Genomic DNA, 23,356 nt, shown 5'->3' on the forward strand with positions numbered 1-23,356 from the left:
GAAAATAAGAAAAAAAGGTATGACGTTTATTTTTTGAAAGAGCATAAAAAAACGGTCTCGAGTGGCATTTTCATCTAGTTTATAGGTCGTTAATGAAAGTATATCCAAATTTATCACGGAATCTCCTCCCCCCTCTCTACATAAGTACCATGCTTTACCTTTTTCATTTTTAGAATAATTTTTCAATCAAACTTATATTTTAAGACCTTTGAAAATTAAACAGATTTGCAAAAGAAAAAAAATATAACTCACGATCCAACTGTCTAAAATAACGCTCTTACACTGAATACACTGATGCTCAGAATTAACCTGAATATGGACGTGGTCAAATGAAATTCCTTACCCTGCGTCACAAGAGAATATTTCATGAAATGGTATAGTCTTATAAAAATTATGCTTTTACTAGAATAGGAAGAAAGGTCAGTAATTCTATGATCTACTTTTGGTTAAGTGTAGTAAATAATTGAGACAAAAATTTTGGAAAGTAGTGAAAAAATAATGTCAAGTGATAGTTACTAGGGATGGATTGTCACTAGTGATAAATCACAAGGGGTGGCAACCTTGGACGAAAGGGGATTTTTTGGGAACCGATTTTTTTCGAGAAGACAGATTTTTGGGGAGATCCCCAAAAATTCGCGGATAGTGGAAGCACCGGTATTTTCAGACAAAATCTGCCAAAAAATTTTACTAGGTCATGCAAACTGCCAAATAGCGCTGCTACTATGCTACCCCACTTTTTGCACGGCAGAGCACAACTTGTGTTTTGACAGCTTTTCTTTGAGCAAAATTATTTTTATATGTAAAAATGGTATTTTTCAGGCAAAAACTGCCAAGTAGCAGTGCTACACTTTTGCACAGTGGCCTGAGGGCTGTGGGGGAAAGGGGAGTTTTCATCCTCAAATACATAATTTCCGGTCCTTTCAATTACGTTGAACAAAATGACTATGTCAAAATTTTGATTGGGTGTCCAATCGAATGAACTGTTTTCGAAGTTTCTACGACAGCAAACGGTCGTCTCGAAATTTCAATCAGATGTATTTTGGGGAAATACGAGGTGTGGGGGAGGGCATCCACCCTCCGATCACTCTGAGTCTTAAAAAGGACACCAGAACTTCTGATTATGAATCCAATTAGCCTCCTCCGAAGTTTTTACGGTCACCCTTTCTATATATATATATATACCTTATATGCCCCAGGGCATAACTTAGAGCTCTTGCCCTGAGGGCTGTGGAGGGAGGGGGTAACCATTCTCAAAAACATAGTTTCTTAACCTTTCAATTACGTTGAGCAAAATGGCTATCTCGCCAATTTTATTTAGATAACTTCGAAGACCACACTGCCTTTCCATGACGAAAGTAAAACAGTTCAAAATAGGGATGATACCTTTTTGTTGACAGTGAAATATAAAATTATTTAACTGGATATTTCGAACACATATACGGTGTTCATCATCAGCAGTAAAACTGCTGATGATGAACACTGTATATGTGTTCGAAATATCCATTTAAATAATTTTATATTTCACTGTCAATAAAAAGGTATCATCCCTATTTTGAACTGTTTTACTTTCGCCAATTTTATTGAATTTGTTTGGGGAAATGGTGGGGGTAGGAGGGGGGCTAGTTGCCCTCCAATCTTTTTCGACTATTAAAATGGGCACTGGCCTTTTTAATTTTCAATCGAATGAGCTGATTCCACAACAACAAATGGTCACCTCAAAATCAGATGCATTTCTCGGGAAAATACAGGGTTTGTGGGTGGTTATCCACCCTCTGAACACTCTGAATCTTAAAAAGAGCACTACAACTTCTGATCACCAATTAAATATGCCCTCTCCAAAGTTTATACGATCACCCTTTCTATATATGCCCCGGGCATAACTTACAATCCTTGCCCTGAGGGCTGTGGTGGGTTGTCATCCTGGAAAACATAATTTCCAGACCTTTCAATTACATTGAACAAGATGGCTATCTAAAAAAAATTTTTGGATGTGTTTGGGAAAATGGTGGGCGTTGGATTGGGTTTAGTTGCCCTCCAATCACTTTCAACTATTAAAAAGAGCACTGACTCTTTCAGTTTCCAATTAAATGAGCTGTTTTGAAGTTTTTTCGACAGCAAATGGTCATCCCAAAATTTATATCTGATGTATTTGGGGAAAATACGAAGTACGGGGTGGTGTCCACCCTCTGATCACTTTGAATCTCAAAAAGGGCACTAGAACTTCTGATTACCAATCCAATGATTCCCCTTCGAAGTTTCTCCGAGCACCCTTTCTATATATATATATACCTTATATGCCGCAGGGCATAACTTAGAACTCTGGCCCTGAGGGCTGTGGGGGGGGGGTTACCATTCTCAAAAACATAGTTTCTGGACCTTTCAATTACGTTGAGCAAAATGGCTATCTTACAAATTTTATTGTATGTGTTTGGGGAAATGGTAGGGGTGGGAGGGGGGTTAGTTGCCCTCCAATCACTTTCGACTATGAAAAAGGGCACTGGCCCTTTCAATTTCCAATCGAATGAGCTGTTTCGATGACAACAAATGGCCACCTCAAAATCAAAATCAGATGCATTTTTCGGGAAAATGCAAGGTGCGTGGGGGGTTATCCACCCTCCAAACAATCTGAATCTTAAAAAGAGCGCTACAACTTCTGATTACTAATCCAATGTGCCCCATACAAAGTTTATACGATCACCCTTTCTATATATGCCCCAGGGCATAACTTACAACCCTTGCTCTGAAGGCTGTAGTGGGCTGTCATCTTCAAAAACATAATTTCCAGACTATAAATTCAATTACCTTGAACAAAATCGCTATCTAAAAAAAAAAATTGGGAAAATGGTGGGCGTGGGATTGGGTTTAGTTGCCCTCCAATCAATTTCGACTGTTAAAAAGGGCACTGGCTCTTTCAGTTTCCAATTGAAAGAGTTTTCTTCTAATTTTCTTCGACAACAAATGGCCACCTCAAAATTTCTATCAGATGCATTTGGGGAAAATACGAGGTATGGGGGGGGTATCCACCCTCTGACCACTTTGAATCTTAAAAAGGGCACTAGAACTTCTGATTACCAATCCAATGGTTCCCCTTCGAATTTTATCCGATCATTCTTTCTATATATATACCTTTTATGCCCCCAAGGCATAACTTAAAACCCTTGCTTTGAGGGCTCTGGGGTGAGGTTGTCATCCTCAAAAACATAATTTCAGGACCTTTCAGTTGCGATGAACAAAATGGCTATCTGAAAATTTGGGTTGGATGGATTTGGGGAAATGGTGGACGGGGAAGGGCGATTAGTTACACTCCAATCACTTTTGAGTATTAAAAAGGGCACTGGCTCTTTCAACTTCAATCGACAGAGCTCTTTTCGCAGTTTCTACGACAACAAATGGCAGTCTCAAAATGCCTATCAGATGCATTTCAGGAAAATAAGAGGTGCAGGGGGGGGTATCCACCCTCTGATCACTCTGAATCTCAAATTGGCTATCACAAAATTTTGATTGAATATGTTTGGGGAAATGGTGGGCGTGGGAGGGGTTTAGTTGCTCTTCAATCACTTTCGACTATTAAAAGGGGCACTAGCCTTTTCAATTTCCAATCGAATGAGCCCTTTTCGAAGTTTCTACGACAACTCCTTCGATACGGAGTGCCTTGTTCTAAACAAAAAAAAAAAAATAATGCATTGTGCCCACATCGCTCTTTACTTAAGCAGCGCTATTTTGCTGCCTATGAAACTCATTTACCACACTATCAGCACCTGGGGCCTTATTATTTTAAAATACTAGAACTTTTTGATTACCAATCCAATGATCCCCTTCGAAGTTTATCCGATCACCCTTTCTATATACCTTATATGCCCCCAGGACATAATTTACAGCCCTTGCTTTGAGAGCTCTGGGGTGGGGTTGTCATCCTTAAAGACATAATTTCCGGACCTTTCGTTTACGTTGAACAAAATGGCTATTGGATCGATTTGGGGAAATGGTCTCCGTGGAAGGAGGGTTAGTTACCCTCCAATCACTTTCGACTGTTAAAAAGGGCACTGGCTCTTTCTATTTCCAATCGAATGAGCTCTTTTTGCAGTTTACGCGACAACAAATAGCCGTCTCAAAATCCCTATCAGATGTATTTCCGGAAAATAAGAGGTGCGTGGGGGAGGGTATCCCCCCTCCGATCACTCTGAATCTCAAATTGGCTATCGCAAAATTTTGATTGAATGTGTTTGGGGAAACGGTGGGCGCGGGAGGGGGGTTAGTTGCCCTCCAATCACTTTCGGACATTAAAAGGGCACTAGACTTTTGAATTTCCAATCGAATGAGCCCTTTTCGAAGTTTCTTCGACAACTCCTTCGATACGGAGTGCCCTGATCTAAACCAACATAAACAAATAATACATTGTGTCCACATCGCTCTTTACTTAGGCAGCGCTATTGTGCTACCTATGAAACTCATTTACCACACTATCAGCACCTGGGGCCTTATTAATTTTTCGTACTGTCATTTTAGTTGTCAGTAATTCTTCCTCACAAATTATATCCTCCTTCATGTCTAAAGTGTCATAAACTTTTTCACTCTCCTCTATATCTTATGTACAATAAGGTTCAAGAACAAATATTAGATTCCACGTGAAAAAAATTATATTGGTACTCTGTATACATACAATTTAAATTATATACAACAATTATTCTTATCTAGTTGATTAAACCTTAGCTTCATGTGCTTTTTCCAAAGCAAATTTTTTTTATAATCTCTTCATATGAAAGCTTTGAAGCCATAGCATGCTCTATGTGGATAATACACAGGTTTCTCAACTGCTGTTTCATCATCTTGTTTCTAAGGTAGTTGTATATTAACCTTAATTTGCTGAAGCTCTCTTCATTAGAAGGAACTCATACAGGCATAATTAATACATCTTCAAGGTAAACGTTGCCTAGTTCTAGAGCTGGGAAATTAGGGTTTAAATTTTATTTAATCTATTCAGAAAGTGCCTTACAAGCCAGGGTCCCCTACAACCCAGGATTCAGGGCAGAATACCCTCCCTCCCCCTCCCCTACATTCGTTCCTGTAAATACCAGCAGATAAAGTCCTCAACAACAGCATTAGCGTAAGCTTTGGAATTTTCCATTGGCTATAGAGCCTGAGAGGAATGTCTTATAGCTAGCCTGTCACCCAAAGAGGTAGGGGTGGGGGGGTAGACACATGATATAACTTCACTAATGATTATCTCTTTAATGGCAGAAAACAGTGACATTTTGCCAGATGGTAGATAATAACCATGACACTTAGTCAAATGACAAATGAAAAAAATGACAAGAAAAACAATGCCAGTTTATCCAATGACAAGAAACTAATCCCCCCTTCACGGGAAACCCTTCCGTGAAAATTACATCCAACGTATAGTGTATCCCCGTCCCCCGTAAAATTCCCTTGAGACAGTTCTATCCTTGCTGAAATCCCACCCCGGTAAAATGTCCCGTAGACGATTCAGCATGAAAAATTCTTCTTAGTATACTTTCATTTGTAAAAAGACTAATTTCTAATCAGTTTCTCAATCACGGTTGCTGTTGAGTTTCCGTTTGCTGTTGAGCTGAGTCGCTCCTTACTTACAGTTCCTTACCACGAACTGTTTAATTTACCCCGGACAGTTATCTTCAACATCTCTACGCGTAAAATTGAGTTGGCAAAGAGAAAGCAAGACATAAGGCATGTAGGAATTATGGCGAGTTCCCCCAGTGTAAAACTTCCCCTGAAAAATTCAATCCCTGTAAACTTCCCTCCCCATGGAAAGTTATCCTCATGAAAATTCCCACCAGTAGAAAATTCACCCCACCACCCCACCCGAATAATCTATGCATACCTCCTAATAACAAATACTATAGCCTACATAAACAATGGGCAAATTTTGGAACTTAAAAACCTTTCCCCGGGGGTTGTGTGGAATCATGATATCTCCAAAGCCAGTGTTATTCAGCTTTTCAAATATGCTGAACAAACTGGTTAGCTTAAAATTTGGTCGGACGATTTTGAGAAAAAAGAGGTGTGGAAGGGGACCTAGTTGTACTAAATTTTACACATTTTAAAGAACGTGTGCACATTTTTTGTCTAAGAGGGCTTGGAGGCAGTCATGGGAATGAACTTTTATGCCTATATGCTTATACAAAAAAAATCTTAATATATTAAGTAAATGGTAGTTCCGTTGCACCCAACTTTATTTTGAAAATGCTTGTAAAGTAAAAGTTTTTTACTGCAAAATTACATCATTATGAGCATAATACATGAAATGCTTGCAACGAGGGAGAAAAACATTTTGGAGGATGCTTGCAACAAGGTTCATCTACACTACTCAATGCAAATGCCTGTGATATAATCCATGACAATTATTAGGTTAGACTTGGAACTCAATATAGTAATATGTAACCATAATGTGTATAATAATGTTGTAGCCAGTGTTTATGCAAAATATCCTTCATCTCTGCTTTACTTTATGAATAAATAATATAGTAAACTGATTGTATTATGGTTCTTCCTCCTTAGTATAACTCCTGATATTTCTAAATTTGAAAAACTGGTCAAAGAACTTGTCATTGTCTAGCTTGGTGTCTGGTTAATCCCTCTGAGGACAATTCCCTCTGGGAGTCTCCTCCCCTCTTTTGACAATTCTTCCGTCTGGAAAATTCCTTTCTTGCAGCTAATTATTATCTGTCTATCTGATGTACACCTAGTGGAAGCATTCACAATTACAAGAGGTGAATTGGTGTAACGTAATATGTATGTTGGTGCCAAACCAAGTTCATAGGAAACAATCAATTGTGTTTTTAGTTCTAGCCGAAATTTCTGTACAGTTTCATCATACAACATCCTTTCTACACTTACCATCAATTTCTTATTTCCAGATTATTTTATTTAACCTTTATACTACCTTGCTATGATAGCACCCCCTTCCCCCCCCCCCAAAAAAAAGAAGAACTAGTAGAAATCAATACTGTAGGACAATCTACAGTAGGATATATAAATCCATACTGTAGGATATACCAAATATTCTACGAATATTTTGGAATATGTTTAATGTTTCATGATCACTTTTTCTTCACTCTTTTCTTTTGTCTTTCTTTCTGCTCAATTATTCTTTTTTGCTGCTCAATTATAGATGTTGGGTGAATTTACCAGGAGGCTAATTAGCCTTGAACACTGTAGCTAATACACTTATACAATTAAGGAATGGGGGCTTTGCCCATTTTTCAGATGTTTCAAAGTCTCTATTATTTCTCCATATTTCTCTATATTTTTTCCTTGATTCATCTGCTATGACATTGTCACCACGTCCTGCCAACCTTACAATTCAATTTAGGTCCATCCATAAACCAAGAAATTATCTAGCAACTTGCAGTAAAAGAAAAAAAAATATTTTCTTCAAGTTCCTGATTTATTTTGATAGCACAAATTATGTTAGTACCAAATGGTTCAAGACAAAGTTAAAACTTTTAGTTCATACTATAACAGAATTAAAGTTTATATTTTTTTCTATTTTGTGTTGTTCTTTTTTTAGTTGAAGCTTAACCATGGACAGTTCACCTAAACTAATATGTCCAGAAGTTCCTTGTATTGTACAAGTTCAGCCAGCAAAAAATCCTGGATCAAAAGGCAGAATAATCAAAAATGCCAAAATTAATCTTGGCCGAAATCAATTTCGAGATGTCATTCTCCTTATTACTAGTCAAAACAGTGAGGTCTGTTCTTTCACATTGAATGCAGTGAAAGTACATAAAAACTTTATACACGAAGGAAAGGCTACTATTCTTCTAATTAATGAATCTCTAATGATCTCAAATGCACCTCCAAGGTCTTTACAGCTGTTTGTCAAGACTCTGACTTTCAAAGTTGCTTTGCAGGCAAAGAAAACACCAATTGCTTCTAGGTAAGTCATGTTTGCATAGTTATTGTAATCAGTTTAAAATGTATATATTTTGTCAAATCTCTCTACCACTCCCCCCCTCTCTCTCTCTCTTTACCCGTCCCTACCGCAAGTTTCTTTCTCTACCCTCCCTTAGTACCAAATTTAAATCTTTGTTGTCCCTAAGCTCAGGTGTTTTGGTGCCCCTAGGCCCAAGTAATTTTTTTGGGAGACATAGAGATTGATGGGGAAATCCCCGCAAATTCGGGGACTGTGGAAGCTCTGAACAGAAGGCAACTGATGAGTGATTGGCCAAAAGTAATGCAAGAGAAAGGTGATACTGAACTCTCAACTGTCATTCTTGGGAGACATCTGACAATTTATAAGTGGCCACGTAATTCTGTGTTGTTTTAAAATGACTTAATGTGAATAGGCTGAACAGCAGCAAAGTGCTCATGGCACTTTGACAATAAATCACATCAGTCCTATTTTAGTAAAGAAAAATTCCTTGGTGGGTTGTTTTACGCCCCTAGGCTCGGACCTGTGGGGCCTATGCGTAAATCCTGGCCTGTCCCTTCCCCTTTTTGCTCTATCACGTATTTCTTTGTTTCTCTTGTCTCTCTTATGTTCTTTCTAGTTCTATCTCTCCTCGGTGAGTCTTTTTCTTTATATCTGTTTAGTTCAGACCGCCAGCTGTACTAACAGGTGCAAGGGAGGGAAACCTTAGACCGAGTAATTTTTCCAAAACAATGTAACTTTTTTAAAAAGCAAGCTGACTTTTCAGTAAAGTGGTAGGTTTTTAGAATTCCACAAATACGAGGAAATATCATGGCCCAGTTTCTTTGAAATTTATTTGCAGTAATTTTTTCCTTTTCGATTTTCAACTTTCCCTTTACTTTCATCCGAAAAAACTTGGCTTATTAAAAATTGATTTGTGTGCAGTTTTTATTATTTAAAAGCATAGACGAAAAATCTTGTAAAAAAATCTTTGTTCATCTTATACAAAGAAAATTGGGAAGTCAAGACAGGCTTTGTGAAATAGGGCATTAGGTAGAGGTATAATTTCCCACGTCTTCAAACTTCTCCTTAAAAAATCTGAAATTTGTTACGTAAAGAGTTCATGGGCTGTATTATCTTCGAAATATTCAAGGAGCTGTGATGAAGAATTCAATTGTGTGTGAAATTTTATCACATGTGGAAAATGTGGATGTTGTAAACCTAAAGGAATTCAAAAGAATTTAAGATTTGTAGGTAATATATTTCACTGAAATTTATTTTATTGTTAATTCAATTATGCCATAATGCTTCAAAGAATTTTAAAATTCTCATCAGAAAGCATGCTTTCATTGTTTTTTTTTTTACTTGAGCTTTAACGTCTTAGGAGAACTGATCATTAGAAATAAATAGGTACTAGAAAGAGAATTTAAAAAAGTCTTATCCAAGAATCAAACTTACGATGTCATGGCCTAAACGAAGTATCATAATAGCAGAACGTCAATATGTTCTAACTAACAGTGTTAATTTTATAGTTTTTGCTCTTTCTATTCCGGCGTAGTACATGCTAGAAAGTTATGATAATAAGGTAACCTAGCTTTGACCTCAGCTTTGAATTTTGCCTGCTAATTCTAGTGGTCTTTATTGGTGGATTTTCATCAATTGACACCACCAGTTTAGTTCTATGAGTCAATAGACAGTTTTTAAGCTTATTAAGGGAGTTGGGAGGAGTATCCAAGGTGGAGAATTGTAAACCTCGGGTCAGATTTTTGACCACGGAGAATATGATAGCACTCTTTTCATGTTTCCCTGCCTTTCAAGTCTAGGAATAATAGATGTCGCGACCCATACATTGTAAACCACTGCTCTAGAGCGGAGGTTGCAATATTGCCTTGATAGTCCTATTAGGACAGCCTGGAAGTCATTAACATATACTATGAATAAAAGTGGTCCCAGGATGGAACTCTGTAGGTGACACAAATTACTTTTTTAGCGTTTGATCCATGATCACCAGCAACTATTTTGTTTTTCATAAATAATATTACGTTATAATCGAATTTACTTAAGTTCCATTATCGAAAATTTTACAGAATAATCTTATTCGTTCAATCTAGCCCTAGTTAAGCATTGGTATTTGTAATATCTCATTGTGAATGAGCCTTAAAATATTATGATCCGTGAAATTTAACAGTTTCTTTACATCAGAAGAATTGTTGCATAAATTTTGTCTTAAACTTACATTTTATTAATAAATAAAGTGAAAGGAGAAAAGGCATCCTCAGGACTGTGATAATAGCCTAGTTCTTTTCCGTCGAAGAGTCGTTTTGTAGATCTATGCAACTTTTTATGCCTTTGATTTGCAAAGCTTTCAACAAGTCTGTTGACTTGTTCAAGTGTTTGACTTATCTACACTTCAAAAGCTATCTACTTTTTATTGGTTATCTACTTTTAAAAAAGATACTTACGGTTATCTATACTTACTTACTATGCTTACGGTTATCTATATACGGTTATCTACTTTTAAAAGATGGATGAAGCAAACTTTCTTTAAAATCGAAGAAAATAGATTAATTAATATAACTTGGTTTGTGACTTCTAATGACTTGGTTTGTGTACCGGGTCAATTAATAGAGAGTTTCATGTTTAAGTCCTACATCAGTCAAATTTTTCCTTCTTTGGCGGTGCAGTGGGTTTGATCTCAGCTTGGTAGTGCGGGACCCGGGGTTCGAATCCAGCTTTAGCAACACACTATAGGGCCGATGCAAGGACCTCAGTAGTCAAGAAGTGTCATTAATCCGGTACAATAATAAATGTTCCCTTTAAGAAGGGAATTTAATTGGCTTGGTTGATATCTCTGATTTGATCACCCACCATATGTTTTGTCAACTTTTACAACACTCTTCATAAAACACTTGTATTTTAACAGTAAATTTATTCAAAACAGTGTTACACGGGGTACATTTATAGCTAGTCTGTTTCTTCAAAAAACCCTTTTTTGCTGGTTTGGGCTGTGGTTTACTCTTTACTGGGTTGAAGCTACTGCAACAAACGTGATTGCGTAAATTAAGTATACTGAACTTTTGGCAAATATACTCTGGGTTTTACAATGTTGATGAATATTTGTGATTAAGCAATAAAGTTGACTGAACTTGAATGAAATCATCTTTTGACCTCAGATGCAGACTACTTGCAACGAAGTTGAATCTCACTGAAGAAATAAGTCCTTTAACCTCTAAGGACATTGCTGCTCTATCCAATAAAGTAGGAACTGAGACTACGCCAACGAGGAAAAAAGGGCAACCGTTAAAGCAACTGAATACTCAAGAAAATTGCAACAGAATTGAAGCAATAAAGAAGAGAAGACTGGAAGTGAGTATACAAATCCAATTGTGAACTAGTTAATTCGAAATAAATTTTTGAAATGAATGTCTAAACGGTATGAATGCAAGAGAAAATTTATTTAATATTGAGCCAAAAAAGATTTATTCTGTTTGGTATTACTTTTTTCAAAACCACTTCTTGGGTGTTTTCTTTTGCCACACATGACTAGTCTTAGATTGCTTGGTATCTGATGATAATGTCACTGCATACCAGAGACTGGACATTTTACCAGAAGCCCGAGACCGTAGAAAAAAAGGCTTACATTTAAAGGTGTAGGGTTTCAAGGTCTCTGTAAAACCGCTAAATACCACCTCAAAACGTATTATTGTGAAAAGTCGACTTTTAGGGGAAGGGGTGTACTCCACGGACCTTTCCTGACTAGTGATCCTAAAGGGATAAATTATAAGTTGATAAAACAGTTTAGTATTTACTTTATTGGCGTAAAAATCATCAAATAAATATTTATATTTGCCGTAATTAGGAAAATGTTGACATAATCAATTTTTTGGATTTGTAGAAATTAAAAGACTCCAGTATGACAACCACAATTCAATTTATGGTCCAAATGTCCTGGTTTATGGAAGAAACACTTCGACATACTGCTCAACTCAGATCCACCCGATTGTATTGACCCAGGGCTTGTTGCTTCTGCTGCAGAAGCTACCGCTGCCCCCGACGGTGACAAATTTTCTCCTGAGGAGATCAGATCGGCTGTAAAGAAACTTAAGAACAATAAAGCAGCCTGCAATCGTGGCATCGCTTCTGAGCTACTCACAACAGGCGGCCCTGAAATGATACTCTAGTTGCAGATGGTGTTCAGCATAATCTGGCGCACTGAAGTTATACCATCAGACTGGAAGAAAGGAATCCTTGCGCCAGTGTTCAAGCGCAAGGGCGGCAAGACGGACTGTAGCAACTACCGCGGTATCACCCTACTGTCTGTTCCTGGAAAGCTGTTTGCGATGCTGCTGCTGAAACGTGCAAAAAGTTTCCTACATGCTTTGCGCCGCCCCCAACAAGCCGGATTCATGCCAGGAAGATTGACAACTGAGCAGATTCACACGGTTTGACAGATCGTTGAGAAGACAGTGGAATTTAACAAAAAGCCTACATAGCTTTCATTGACTTTCGCTCTGCCCTCGACACTGTTGAAAGACCGTCCCTTTGGCTAATCCTGAAAGCTCTGGGCCTACCCACAAAGATAGTCAGTCTATTCAAAGAACTTTACAGTAACACAGAAAGTGCCGTCCTGGTTAACGGGAAGCTTTGTTCTTTTTTCCCCATACAAATTGGAGTACGTCAAGGATGCGCTGCTGCACCTTAGCTATTTAACTGCGTCATCGACCACATCCTGAACGAGACGCACCATGCCCACCCTTTTGGGATCAGTTATGCCGGGAGGGCTCTGTCCGATGTTGCCCTCACGGACGATGTAGCTATCCTTAGTAACAATTTCGACCAACTTAAGTCTGCACTCGAGACGCTCTCTTCCTCAACTGGAAGAAAACAAAGATCATGCCCATAGAAAAGACCGCATCACCACCACTTTCAACTGTTGAAATTAATGGCCAAGCTGTCGATGTAGTAAGGTATTTCACATATCTTGGATCAATTATATCCTCAAGTGGCACACTTGACACCGAAATCTCAGCCAGATCAGCCAAGGCAAGCTCTGTGTTCGGACGACTCCTGAAAGCAGTCTTCCACAAACCGCAAATTAGCCGCCATACCAAAGCCCGAATTTGCAACGCCACAGTCTCAAGCATCATGCTGTACTCATCTGAGACATGGCCGATAACCCAGACACAGCTAAGAAGGGTCGATGCTGTTCATGCTAGACAACTGCGTCGAGTAGAAGGCTTCAAATGGTATTACAAGATCCAGAAGACCTTCAAGCTCGCGAACCTCTCTACCCAAGTAGAAGCCCCCTCTCTAAGATGGTACGACCACCTACTCCGTCTCCCACTAAATACCCCCGCAAGGATCATCCCAGACTTCGATCCCTCTGAAAATGGCTGAAAACGCTCTCGAGGAAGGCCACGCACTAGAAGGGCTTATGTAATAAACCAACGCCTCAATCGCAACATCAACCTAAATGAGGCCCATCCTTAGCCCTGGACAAGGCTGCTTGAAGAAGACTGACGGCGTTGTCAACCAGTTCCCTCCACGCTGGTGATCCTGCTGAGCAAGAGCGTTAGGTTAAGTAAGTCAAGTTAGTGAAAAAAACTATAGATCATAGATTTTAATTTTTTTTTTTACCGTAATCAATAATAACAGCGTGGTATCACCTTTGGTGTAAGTTCTAGTTAATCGATCTTCTGTTTCTCTTTTTTTAATATTTTTATTTTTCAAGACAGTTTTTAGCTTTAATTTATGTTTTTTTTTAAGTTTCTAGTGGCGGAAATTCACGACAAATAGCAGGGTGACAAAAAATGTATTTTTCAATTCTAGGGGAGTAATTTTGTTGTCGCCCCCCTTTTTTTCTGAAAAATTAGAAAAAATGAGGTATTTTTAACTTACGAACGGGTGATCGGATCTCAATGAAATTTGATGTTTAGAAGGATATCGTGTCTTAGAGCTCTTATTTTAAATCCCGACAGGATCTGGCGACATTGGGGGGGATTTGGGAGGGGGAAACCTAAAACTTGGAAAACACTTAGAGTGGAGGGATCGGGATGAAACTTGATGGGAAAAATAAGCACAAGTCCTAGATTCATGATTGACATAACCGGAACGGATCCGCTCTCTTTGGGGTAGTTAGGGGGGAAGGTTAATTCTAAAAATTTAGAAAAAAAGAGGTACTTTTAACTTACGAACGGGTGATTGGATCTCAATGAAACTTAATATTTAGAAGGATATTGTGTCTCAAAGCTCTTATTTTAAATCCTGACTGGATCTGGTGACATTGGGGGAAGTTTGGGGTGGGGGAACCTAAAATCATGGAAAACGCTTAGATTGGAGGGATCGGGATGAAACTTGTTGGGAAAAATAAGCAGAAGTCTTACATACGTGATTTAAATAATTGGAACGGATCCGCTCTATTGGGGGGAGGCTAATTCTGAAAAATTCTGGAATTAGAATGGATATTAGGGGGTTGAATATGTCATAAATACATCATTTTTCAAGCTAAAACAGCCGCGTTTATTAAGTACAAACCCATTTTATTCCAGGTGTCAAATGAAGTATTCTTTTCAGATTAAAATTCCTTCTGTTTATTTTTTAATTCTGGCTTGTTTAAGCTTGGAGTCAGACTAAATAAAACAGAATATCTCCAAAGCGGGATTTGTGGGAATACTTACAATAGAGGTCAAATGTATTACTTGACAGCCTTGTCTCAACTCAGTTTCTTCTTTCAGCATTCATGTTCTATTTTATTGAGAAAATTACTAATAGTTCTTTCACGCTACGTCTTAGAACCTTTCACACTAACATAAGACAGTGTTAGGTTATTTAATCCTAACGTTCAATTTTTGTCCGTAAGGTAGGCAATGCTGAATAGATTTTAGTTCGAATTTACGTCAAGTTACGTAAAAGTTATGTCACTATATGGAAAAGTCAATATAGAAGCAATAAAACGGAATCCCTGGATGGGCAGTTAATAAATTTTGAAAACAAATTAATGAATTGTTTGTATACACTAGATAAGAGCTTGAATCTTTATCTCCATTCCACGTTTTTAATTTTTGAACAGTACGCTTAAGATGATCTCAGTGATCATAGACGATGATTATGATGATTTTATGTATTTTTATGTTCGCCTACGTTAAAGTTGTATTCAGTGTATCTTTACTATTAAGCATAGAAAAGTACTTGCACATTATGTAAGGTGTTTAAAATGCTACCTTTGTCTAGACTGACACCCTATAGGGAGTACGTACGCATTGTGTAACGCGTTTAAACTGCTACTTTTGTCTAGACTGACACCCTATAGAGTGCAAGACCGTCACCTGAAAGTCTCCGAAAGTTTTAACTTTGGTTCCCCCCCCGTTTCCTATGACATTGCAGACAGGCTATTTTAATAGCCCGGGTGGATAGGCTGGCTTTTGATTTACCTCAATAATTGTGCCTTAGCAGAGTGGATTGACCTCTGCTTGAGGATACAAGGTCTGGTTCAATTTAAGCTGCCGCAGAAACAACGGAAGCATCTTTGCAGTCATGAAGCGTCAGCAATGCATAGACTAGAGACTAGCGACCTCACTACTTTACCGACATAGATTCAAAGTTCTACTAGGGCTTATGCCAGATTTGCCTCTCATTCAATCGGACTATCTGTCTTGGCTTTTTCTACAATTAGGCATGGCTTGATGGCCACAACTACCTGATTTCAATTCAAAACCAATGGATTCGGTCGAAGCCTTCGACCTCGACCTCGATTTCATGCAAAAACTTTATGGCAAATCGGAGACCTGTATATGTTTGTCCTCACACGTTTACTCCCTCCAAACACGTTTACTCCCTCCAAACACGTTTACTCCGCACGATAAGGTGCATTTAACCCCCCCCCCCTATTTTTTTAGTTTTAAAATCAGATTCCCAACTCCCTGTATACCTAGATATGATTTCCAGCCAATATTTACACTCATATTGTGTGAAATCTACCCTAAGATTTGAATCAAGAAAAAAAATCAAAGGGGATCCATCAGAGAAAGGAGAAGAAAACCTAGATCATTTAACTCTGTAGGCCAGCAATTTAATAATGGTGTCAACGATAAATGTCATATATATGTCATAAATAATGAGAAAAGGAGAAGATCATGAAAGGGTCAAAACTTAATCTGAATTAGATCTAACATACTTAAAATCTGTTTAAAAGTCTCCATTATGCTTATGTATGAACTTCTCAAAAGCCAAATTTCAAGATGGATAATTTCTTTTTTCGTCAGATAATACCAGCTAGCCTAGCTATATGCTTTTATCAGCAGCTTATCTTTTTTCTTGCTTTTTTCTGTTTTATGGAGTTCGTAGTTTTGGCAACTGAACTACCCATGGATTCTACTTTTACAAACTTTTTGATTTTACATTTTAAATTCTTCTGTAGATGAATAATGGAGGAATGAGCCCCCAGTCGCAGGCCAGAGCCTCTTTGAAAAGATTTTTGTCCCCGCATCAACTGACAGAGGAGCAAAAGAATGTCCTCACTATTGTGCTGTCAGGCAAGAGTATTTTCTTTACAGGTAAATATTTGCGCATGCACATTTGTGTTGAAATTGTTGAGTTTTCAGGACGTAAAAAGACTTATTATTAAAGAATATTCATCAAACACAAATAAAAAAAAAATCAAAGAAAGATTCGTCAGTGTAAATGATTTAATTGCTTTGTTGTTGACTATGAATCTCCTCTAGAACGTCAATACAATCAAAGAAGCATTTAGGAATATATGAATGTAAAGATCTTAAAAATTATCATTACTGACCTCAAATAGGCCTGAAACATAAATCAAAGTTCAAAGGAATTTCATAAATGTTTCAATATAAACGTAAAAAGGAAACTTGCTCAATGTGAACCTGATATACATATACATGTATTTCTTGGACTTTTAAAAACAGACATCACATTCCTTCATTGATAAGGCTTATTAAGTTGTATTGAACATAACTGTTAATGCAATTTTTGAAAAATTGACACGTAAAAGCTGAACAGAGGAAAACCATTTTGTGTTTGTTGGTGAAAGATGTGTGTACACAGACGAACAAGCTGTTTATCATGGAATGGTCACAGCTCAAAAGAATCCAAAACAGGAATTCTTCTTTCAAGAAATCTGGACTAATCCTTGATAGATTCTTAAAAAATAAAATTCCATGGCTTACGGAATCCTAAACCAATAAAATTACAAAATCTGCTAGATGACGACACAGTAACGGTTGATAATAACATTCTTCAAATAATAAATGTCAAATAATAGTACAATTTTAAGTGAAAATAAATCGTCAACTATAGTGAAAAGTCAAATAAAAATAAATGGTCGAATATTAGTCTCAATTTGTTTAAACGAAAGCTACCATCAGTAAATTGGCGGCTTAACTTCATGATCCAAAGGCAGCTAAATAATCAATTTCCTTGAATAAAACACGATTTCTCCTAGCTTAACATTCTGAAGGAAATATCCTGCTTACGGTTTGAAGAAGAGACTATTTTCTCAACTTCTTATGTAAGAGGGATTTTTGGAAAAAGTGCATCAAAAATTCGTTTATATGCAGTTCTATTACGTTTTTATGAGTTGGACAATTTTTTGTGGGGAGGGGGGGGGGGGTTCAAACCCTGAAATCCCCTTCCTCCTGGATACGGCCTTGCATGTGCATATAAGAACCTAAAGTATGGAAATACTTTGGCTAGAAGAAAATACGGTGATTCAAACATAATTTTGTTGGACAAGTGAGGGGAAGGTTATAAGTCCTCTCCTTCTACCGCCTATAACTGGACTAATGAGGGCTGTTTGTTGTAATATGACCCTACTTTATCTTACTGTGCAATAATTTGCAAATAAAATGTGGTTCGCCCTTCCTTCCACGAGTTGTTTTGATAACGACGTAGACTTCGATGATATTTTTTTCAAACTCCTGAGCTGTTGTGTATTTTTCTCATGATGGTTTTTAATACCACATTAATTTGGTATGAAGCAAAGTACAGAAAAATAATATTACCACAGTAAAGGTCAGGGGCTTAGTTCCAGCATTTTTAATGGGAGGGGGCAAAAGGGGCTCACATCGGGAGAGTCAAGGGGCAGGAGTTATATAATATTTTTCTCCAAATTATTGGAGGGAGATTGCCGCGCTCCCCCCAAACGACACCACTGGTAAAGGCCAAGCTTGTAATGGTGCATTGGGAAAACGCTGACAACAAATAAAAAGAAACAACAGCCTGGTAAAGTTGGATAAATTTAACAGAGGGAGTGCTTAAATTAGTTTAAGAGTTAGGGGCTGAAGCCATGGATCAGGAGCGTATCTACATAAATAAACATTAGTAAACTACTTCTTTTAAAAACTAGAAAATATTTCTCCGACTCGTAAATTGGTAAAATGCAGGTAATATTAACCTGTGCCCCGCTACATTTTCCCACCACTTCGCACATAGATTTCACTTTATTCTTTTTTAGGGGGGGGGGCTATTTTCATTGAAATGTCGTTTTTGGTATTTTCGTTGGAAAAAATGACAGATTTGCCATCCCCGCCTAATTTTTTGTGAATTAAAATCACTGCTTGTGAGCTCAAAACATAATATCAATTTTGTGTGATTCGAATTCAAATAGACCTTAATTTCTCAGCGGAAAACTTACATGAGCAACAATTTGGTACACATTTCTTTTATTATCAGAAATTGTATCAGCTTGAGAAAAAAAGATATTGACGAAAGCATCTTCCGATTATTAAGCTTAGCTTTCATACCTCACAAAACTTTATAAAACCTTAGTATTTCTTTCATTTATGAAAAAGCTTTAACGACTCCCTTTTTCTGGGAAAACATATATTCAGGAACAAATCATTCCACTCTCTATTCATTATATGCAAATTAGCTATGAAAATGCACTCGAGGTCTTCTTAAAGATAGTTTTCCTTTTTTATATTTCCTTCTGTACGTATATATTATGTCTATACGCGTCATATTTTAAACTTGCAGTGCATATGGGCAAAGCCAGATAAACCCAAAGGCATGGACGCACGTAACTTTTTTCGGCACTGATTTCAGAAGCTCAGTGGGCAAACGATAGCGGTATAAAAACAGTGCCTTTTGCGCGAGATTTTCAAAAGTAAGCATTAAGGTTACCAGTAGTCAACTGCGGTTTATCACTAGATGTATGGTTATTCTCGACTCTCTCTTTTTATTTTACCTGCTAAAGAGAAGGAAAAGATTGAGGATTGAAACAGGCCAGGACTGGGTCTTTCACTGCTCAACTGGGTCTTCCGTTACAGACATCTCTGGCTGACTATGTTTCATGTTTGGTATATTTTGCTTTGTTTTCTTCTTCATTTTTTGATGATCATGATGAAATCCGGGGCTATTTTTGTAGATCAGCATGGAAAAGAATATTTTTAAAGCTAGAGTCGCTGCTGTTTGATTTGTAATTCGGTGCAGATTCGGCAAATCGGTATTGAAAAAAGCTACGTATGACCAGCCCTTTAATAAAGACATAACATGTGGAAAATCAATTTTATCGACATTAAACGCCTAAAACTGGCCAAAAAAGTTTTTCCAATCGCCTTAAGTTACAAGCAATGTTTTCAAAATCAAAAAAAAAAAATTCCTTTGCGCAACCAATAAAGACACATAAGGTATTCTGAAAATTCGGTAAAACCGATTTGGGACACTTAAGATCTGAATTTTTATTTTATTTTTCTCTAATTGGATGGAATTTACTGAGCATGAAGGCAGGGACAACAGGAACGAAAAGACAACATATATGCTAAAATAATGGTTGTATTCATTCATGATGCCAGAATAAGCCCAAGTTTGTTTTTGTCGAATTCGTTTACAATTTACTCGCCATAAATAATAAGCAAAATAAGCTTTCAAAATATTTTGAAAAAATTGACTTGAATTAGTTCCCAGACACCAAAATGTACCAAACGTTATCTTTCTTTAGTCAACTTCATCGACGTCGATAAACCGGGTAAGAAGACTAGGCCTACCTGAACTTAATAAGTATAACAAATCCTAAAAAAGAAAACTCAGTTGCTTCGATCTGCATCGCTCGTGTTTCGACGTGTTTCGTGTCTCGACAAAGCTCGTATTTCTTCTCAGTTGATCTCTTTTAAAACTACGAAAAAACATCATTTAAACGAGATTACTGGAACCTCAATGAAAAAACGAATCAAGAAACAAATTAGGTTGTATTGATACAACTAAGGGACGTGACGACCACAGTACTATACCAAAAATTATTAGGATTTTTAAACCATAATGTCAAAAATCACCAAACCCGGTGCTTAACTAATTTATAATTATATACTTTATATAATTATTTATAATCATAATTAAGTACTGCGCGAAACTACAGCTGATATAACATTTTAATTTAACATTCGAATTTTTTTAAATATTGAAAATTTATCTTTTCAACATTTTAGCGAAGTAACTCTAATCCATGAATGGAAATAAAAAAAAGAAACTATAGAGACACTTCCACAATTAACCGTCAATGAAACCCTATCAATTAAAAGTAAATCCAATTTTTTTTTTTCAAAGGAAAGCTGATAGCAGTATAAAAACCTGAAACGAGCCGTAAAGAAGGAATATTAGACTTTGTTGGACTATATCTACTTTGTTAGGCAGAGCTTTGCCTTTGCACTCTGAATAACATAATACATTTTCAATATGTTCCCTACTTTCTTAGCATCTGTCTTTTAACCGCTCTCTCGCATACTCTCTACTCCACTTAAAAGCTACTCTAGTGTAATTCATGTAACCCAAGATTTTACCTTTTGAATCCCCCGAGGGGCTTAGAAAAACCAAATTGAACAAACAGTAGCTTTTTCATGGCTTCAGTTTAAATCCAGTCTCGAACCGCTTAGTTTTAACGGAGGCTCATCCAGCCAAACCTAGGATATCTACTCTTCTTAGTTTTCTGTTACTTGTAGTTCTTTAATTTTTTTTTCCCTAATTGCATGTTTTCTTTAGCATTATTTTTATAAAATTTTCTTCGTTGTTGTGTCCGACTTTCTCGTAGATATTCTAGTCTTCGCGGTTTTTGATCAAAATTACATCAGCTAGATGGCTTACTATTGGTTTTGTTATGGACCACTGGCAACCCTGGTCTTATATAATTGTGTCATACTATTTTGAATACGCATTGTAAGTTCAATGAAAGTGTTTGAGGGATTGCCCTAAAACTCAGCAATGTATCAGGACAAATGCAGAGGGTGATTTCCCTTCTCTTGTCCTATTTTTTAAGTTTAAATTATCTTTTTTTGGACAGGGGTGCTTAAATTAATAAATACTTTTAGAATAACTTAAGCTTGATATTCTTGCTAAAAAATAGCCTGGGTATTACACGGTTCATGTTTGATTGTCAACAGGTTAAAAAATTATAATTGTTCTTACGATTATTTGAAGGGTCTGCCGGTACAGGAAAGTCTTATCTGCTCAGAAGAATTGTAGGATCGCTACCACCAGATGCCACATTTGTCACTGCTAGCACTGGTATCGCTGCTTGTCATATAGATGGAACCACTTTACACTCCTTTGCAGGTACTTCCTTTTTCTTTCTGCATCTAATGTCGTATAAAGTCTTTAACTAAAAGTCTTGTTATCAGGGTTAATTTACTAGCTATACCGAGACTATCCTCTAGACTACAAAGATAATATGAGTTAAGCTCGCGATATGATTTTCAATTCTTTCATGCAAATTATGCTAACTCTTATAAAAATAGTTTGACAAACTTTACCTTCCTTTTTTGTTATAATGAGCTAGAAAAAAAACCTAGGCAGATAAAAGATACATTCTGAGCTACTTGAAACCCTTCTTGGCATACTTGGAGTCGACATAGCTTATGAACTTAATATATATGTACAAACAATCAACCTTAGGAAACTGATGGAAAATTGGATTCTTCATTTCCTGGTACTATAGCAAAACATATACTATTTGACCAACCAATTGTTTAATCAACTGAAATTAGAATTTTCATTTCTTGGCTCTTTGGCGGAACATGCTGGTATTGTCAACCGGTATGCCATGTCAACGCCCCAGCATTGGAGTCGTAACCAGATGTTACTCGACAGCAGAATACCAAGATCTTTTTCTTCTCCCACCTCTTGCCTTGACCCTCCTCTGATTTCGCCTCGCAGTTGAACAACATCAGTCTGACTTGCTAGTTAAGCCATCTAATAATAATTTGATGCTGATTACTCTTGGTGAACCTATGGCTAACTTTGTATTAAATAAATGTGTTTGGGCTCAAAGAGGATCGTTGTAATTAGTACTGGTAGCATATATTTGATTTTTTTTTTTTTTTTTCAAAAACTTGTGACAGTCACATGGGTTGGAATAGTAACCAAAAACGAAATGACAAATTGTCTCTAGCGAAGATGTTGCTAAATGTATAGAACGATTCTGGCATGTATGCAGGTGCATACATGTAGTGCATCTGATCCTTTGTTCAATGTGAATTTCTTGCAGTGATTTCATATTTCTGCAAATTTCGAATTCGGGATTTAAATTCCTTAAATACCAGCACGAACAAAATCTTCAAATCACAGAATTTGACTAACTGAGAACATATAGGTTTAAAACTGTAAGGCTGAAGGATTTGCTTGTTAATTGAACGGCTTATATCAATTATAATTTTGCAAAAACTATCAATTATCAACTTTCCAAAATTTAAACACTTTTTTGGCATCTTTAGTAACCGTGTTAATATATCCTCTCCTCGGGGCTTCACTCAAACACTGTGTCTGTAGGTGATGCTGTGCCATATGAACGACGAGACAAGAGTGTCTTCATCTCTTACTCTTCAGAAGGTCAGTAACTGAGCGGTTCACCGACGAACTTCCACACTGATGACCTTTTCCTGCGACGATATCTTCAGCATGTTTCCCTGTTTCCATTCCTCCTCACGGTGTAAGACACGCTTCCGAGTAGGACTTTTATTTTCCAGTGTTTGCTAACGATTAGGATTGATGCATTAGTTGGCATCAAAAGTTAAGGGTTGAAACACTGTTCTCGATGAAACAAAACTCGCCTGGAACAAAACTTAAGGAAGTCCCCGTTTACCTTCTTAAGGGAAGTTCTTTAAATCCCTCAAAATTAACAACGAAGGAAAAAAATCTCACAGTCGAAATTTTAATCCGCAATACTTTACTATAATTATGGATATATGCTTAATTTATGCATAAATGACTGTATAAATTTTTGACAGATTTAAAAAAAAACGGCTATAACTGTAATGGATTGTTTTGAATCAAAATTTTGCGAGAACCTTTTTTCTTGGGATGTTTTTGCAACTTGCTTTGATAGTCAGAAGGTCTATTTTGGGGGGTGTGATGATAGTACTCATTGGATAACAATTAAATTTAAAAGAGAAGATTTCAAACTTGAAACGCACACAAATAATACCATTGGGGTAGGGGGTGGGATTTTCTCCCTAAGCCTCTCGT

At 37.1% G+C, this 23,356-nt stretch overlaps 1 protein-coding gene and 1 long non-coding RNA gene across 3 annotated transcripts in view; one reads left to right on the top strand and one right to left on the bottom strand.

Annotated features, from left to right (window-relative positions):
- The window catches only part of LOC136036353 (ATP-dependent DNA helicase PIF1-like), a 72,222-nt gene that overhangs the window by 18,999 nt on the left and 29,867 nt on the right, over positions 1-23,356 (top strand). For both annotated transcript variants that reach the window (XM_065718518.1, XM_065718517.1), the window contains exons 2-5: positions 7,547-7,915; positions 11,062-11,254; positions 16,305-16,440; positions 21,314-21,448. In XM_065718518.1, the coding sequence (XP_065574590.1) occupies positions 7,560-7,915; positions 11,062-11,254; positions 16,305-16,440; positions 21,314-21,448 (820 nt within the window). In that variant the 5' untranslated portion in view covers positions 7,547-7,559. The remainder of the gene's footprint in view (positions 1-7,546; positions 7,916-11,061; positions 11,255-16,304; positions 16,441-21,313; positions 21,449-23,356) is intronic.
- LOC136036354 (uncharacterized) overlaps positions 21,352-23,356 on the bottom strand; it is a 63,745-nt gene continuing 61,740 nt past the window's right edge. The window contains exon 4 of the long non-coding RNA XR_010619713.1: positions 21,352-21,488. This is a non-coding gene — a long non-coding RNA (uncharacterized LOC136036354). The remainder of the gene's footprint in view (positions 21,489-23,356) is intronic.

The sequence above is a fragment of the Artemia franciscana genome, chromosome 15 (genome assembly GCF_032884065.1).
Source record: "Artemia franciscana chromosome 15, ASM3288406v1, whole genome shotgun sequence".
NCBI lineage: Eukaryota > Metazoa > Arthropoda > Branchiopoda > Anostraca > Artemiidae > Artemia > Artemia franciscana.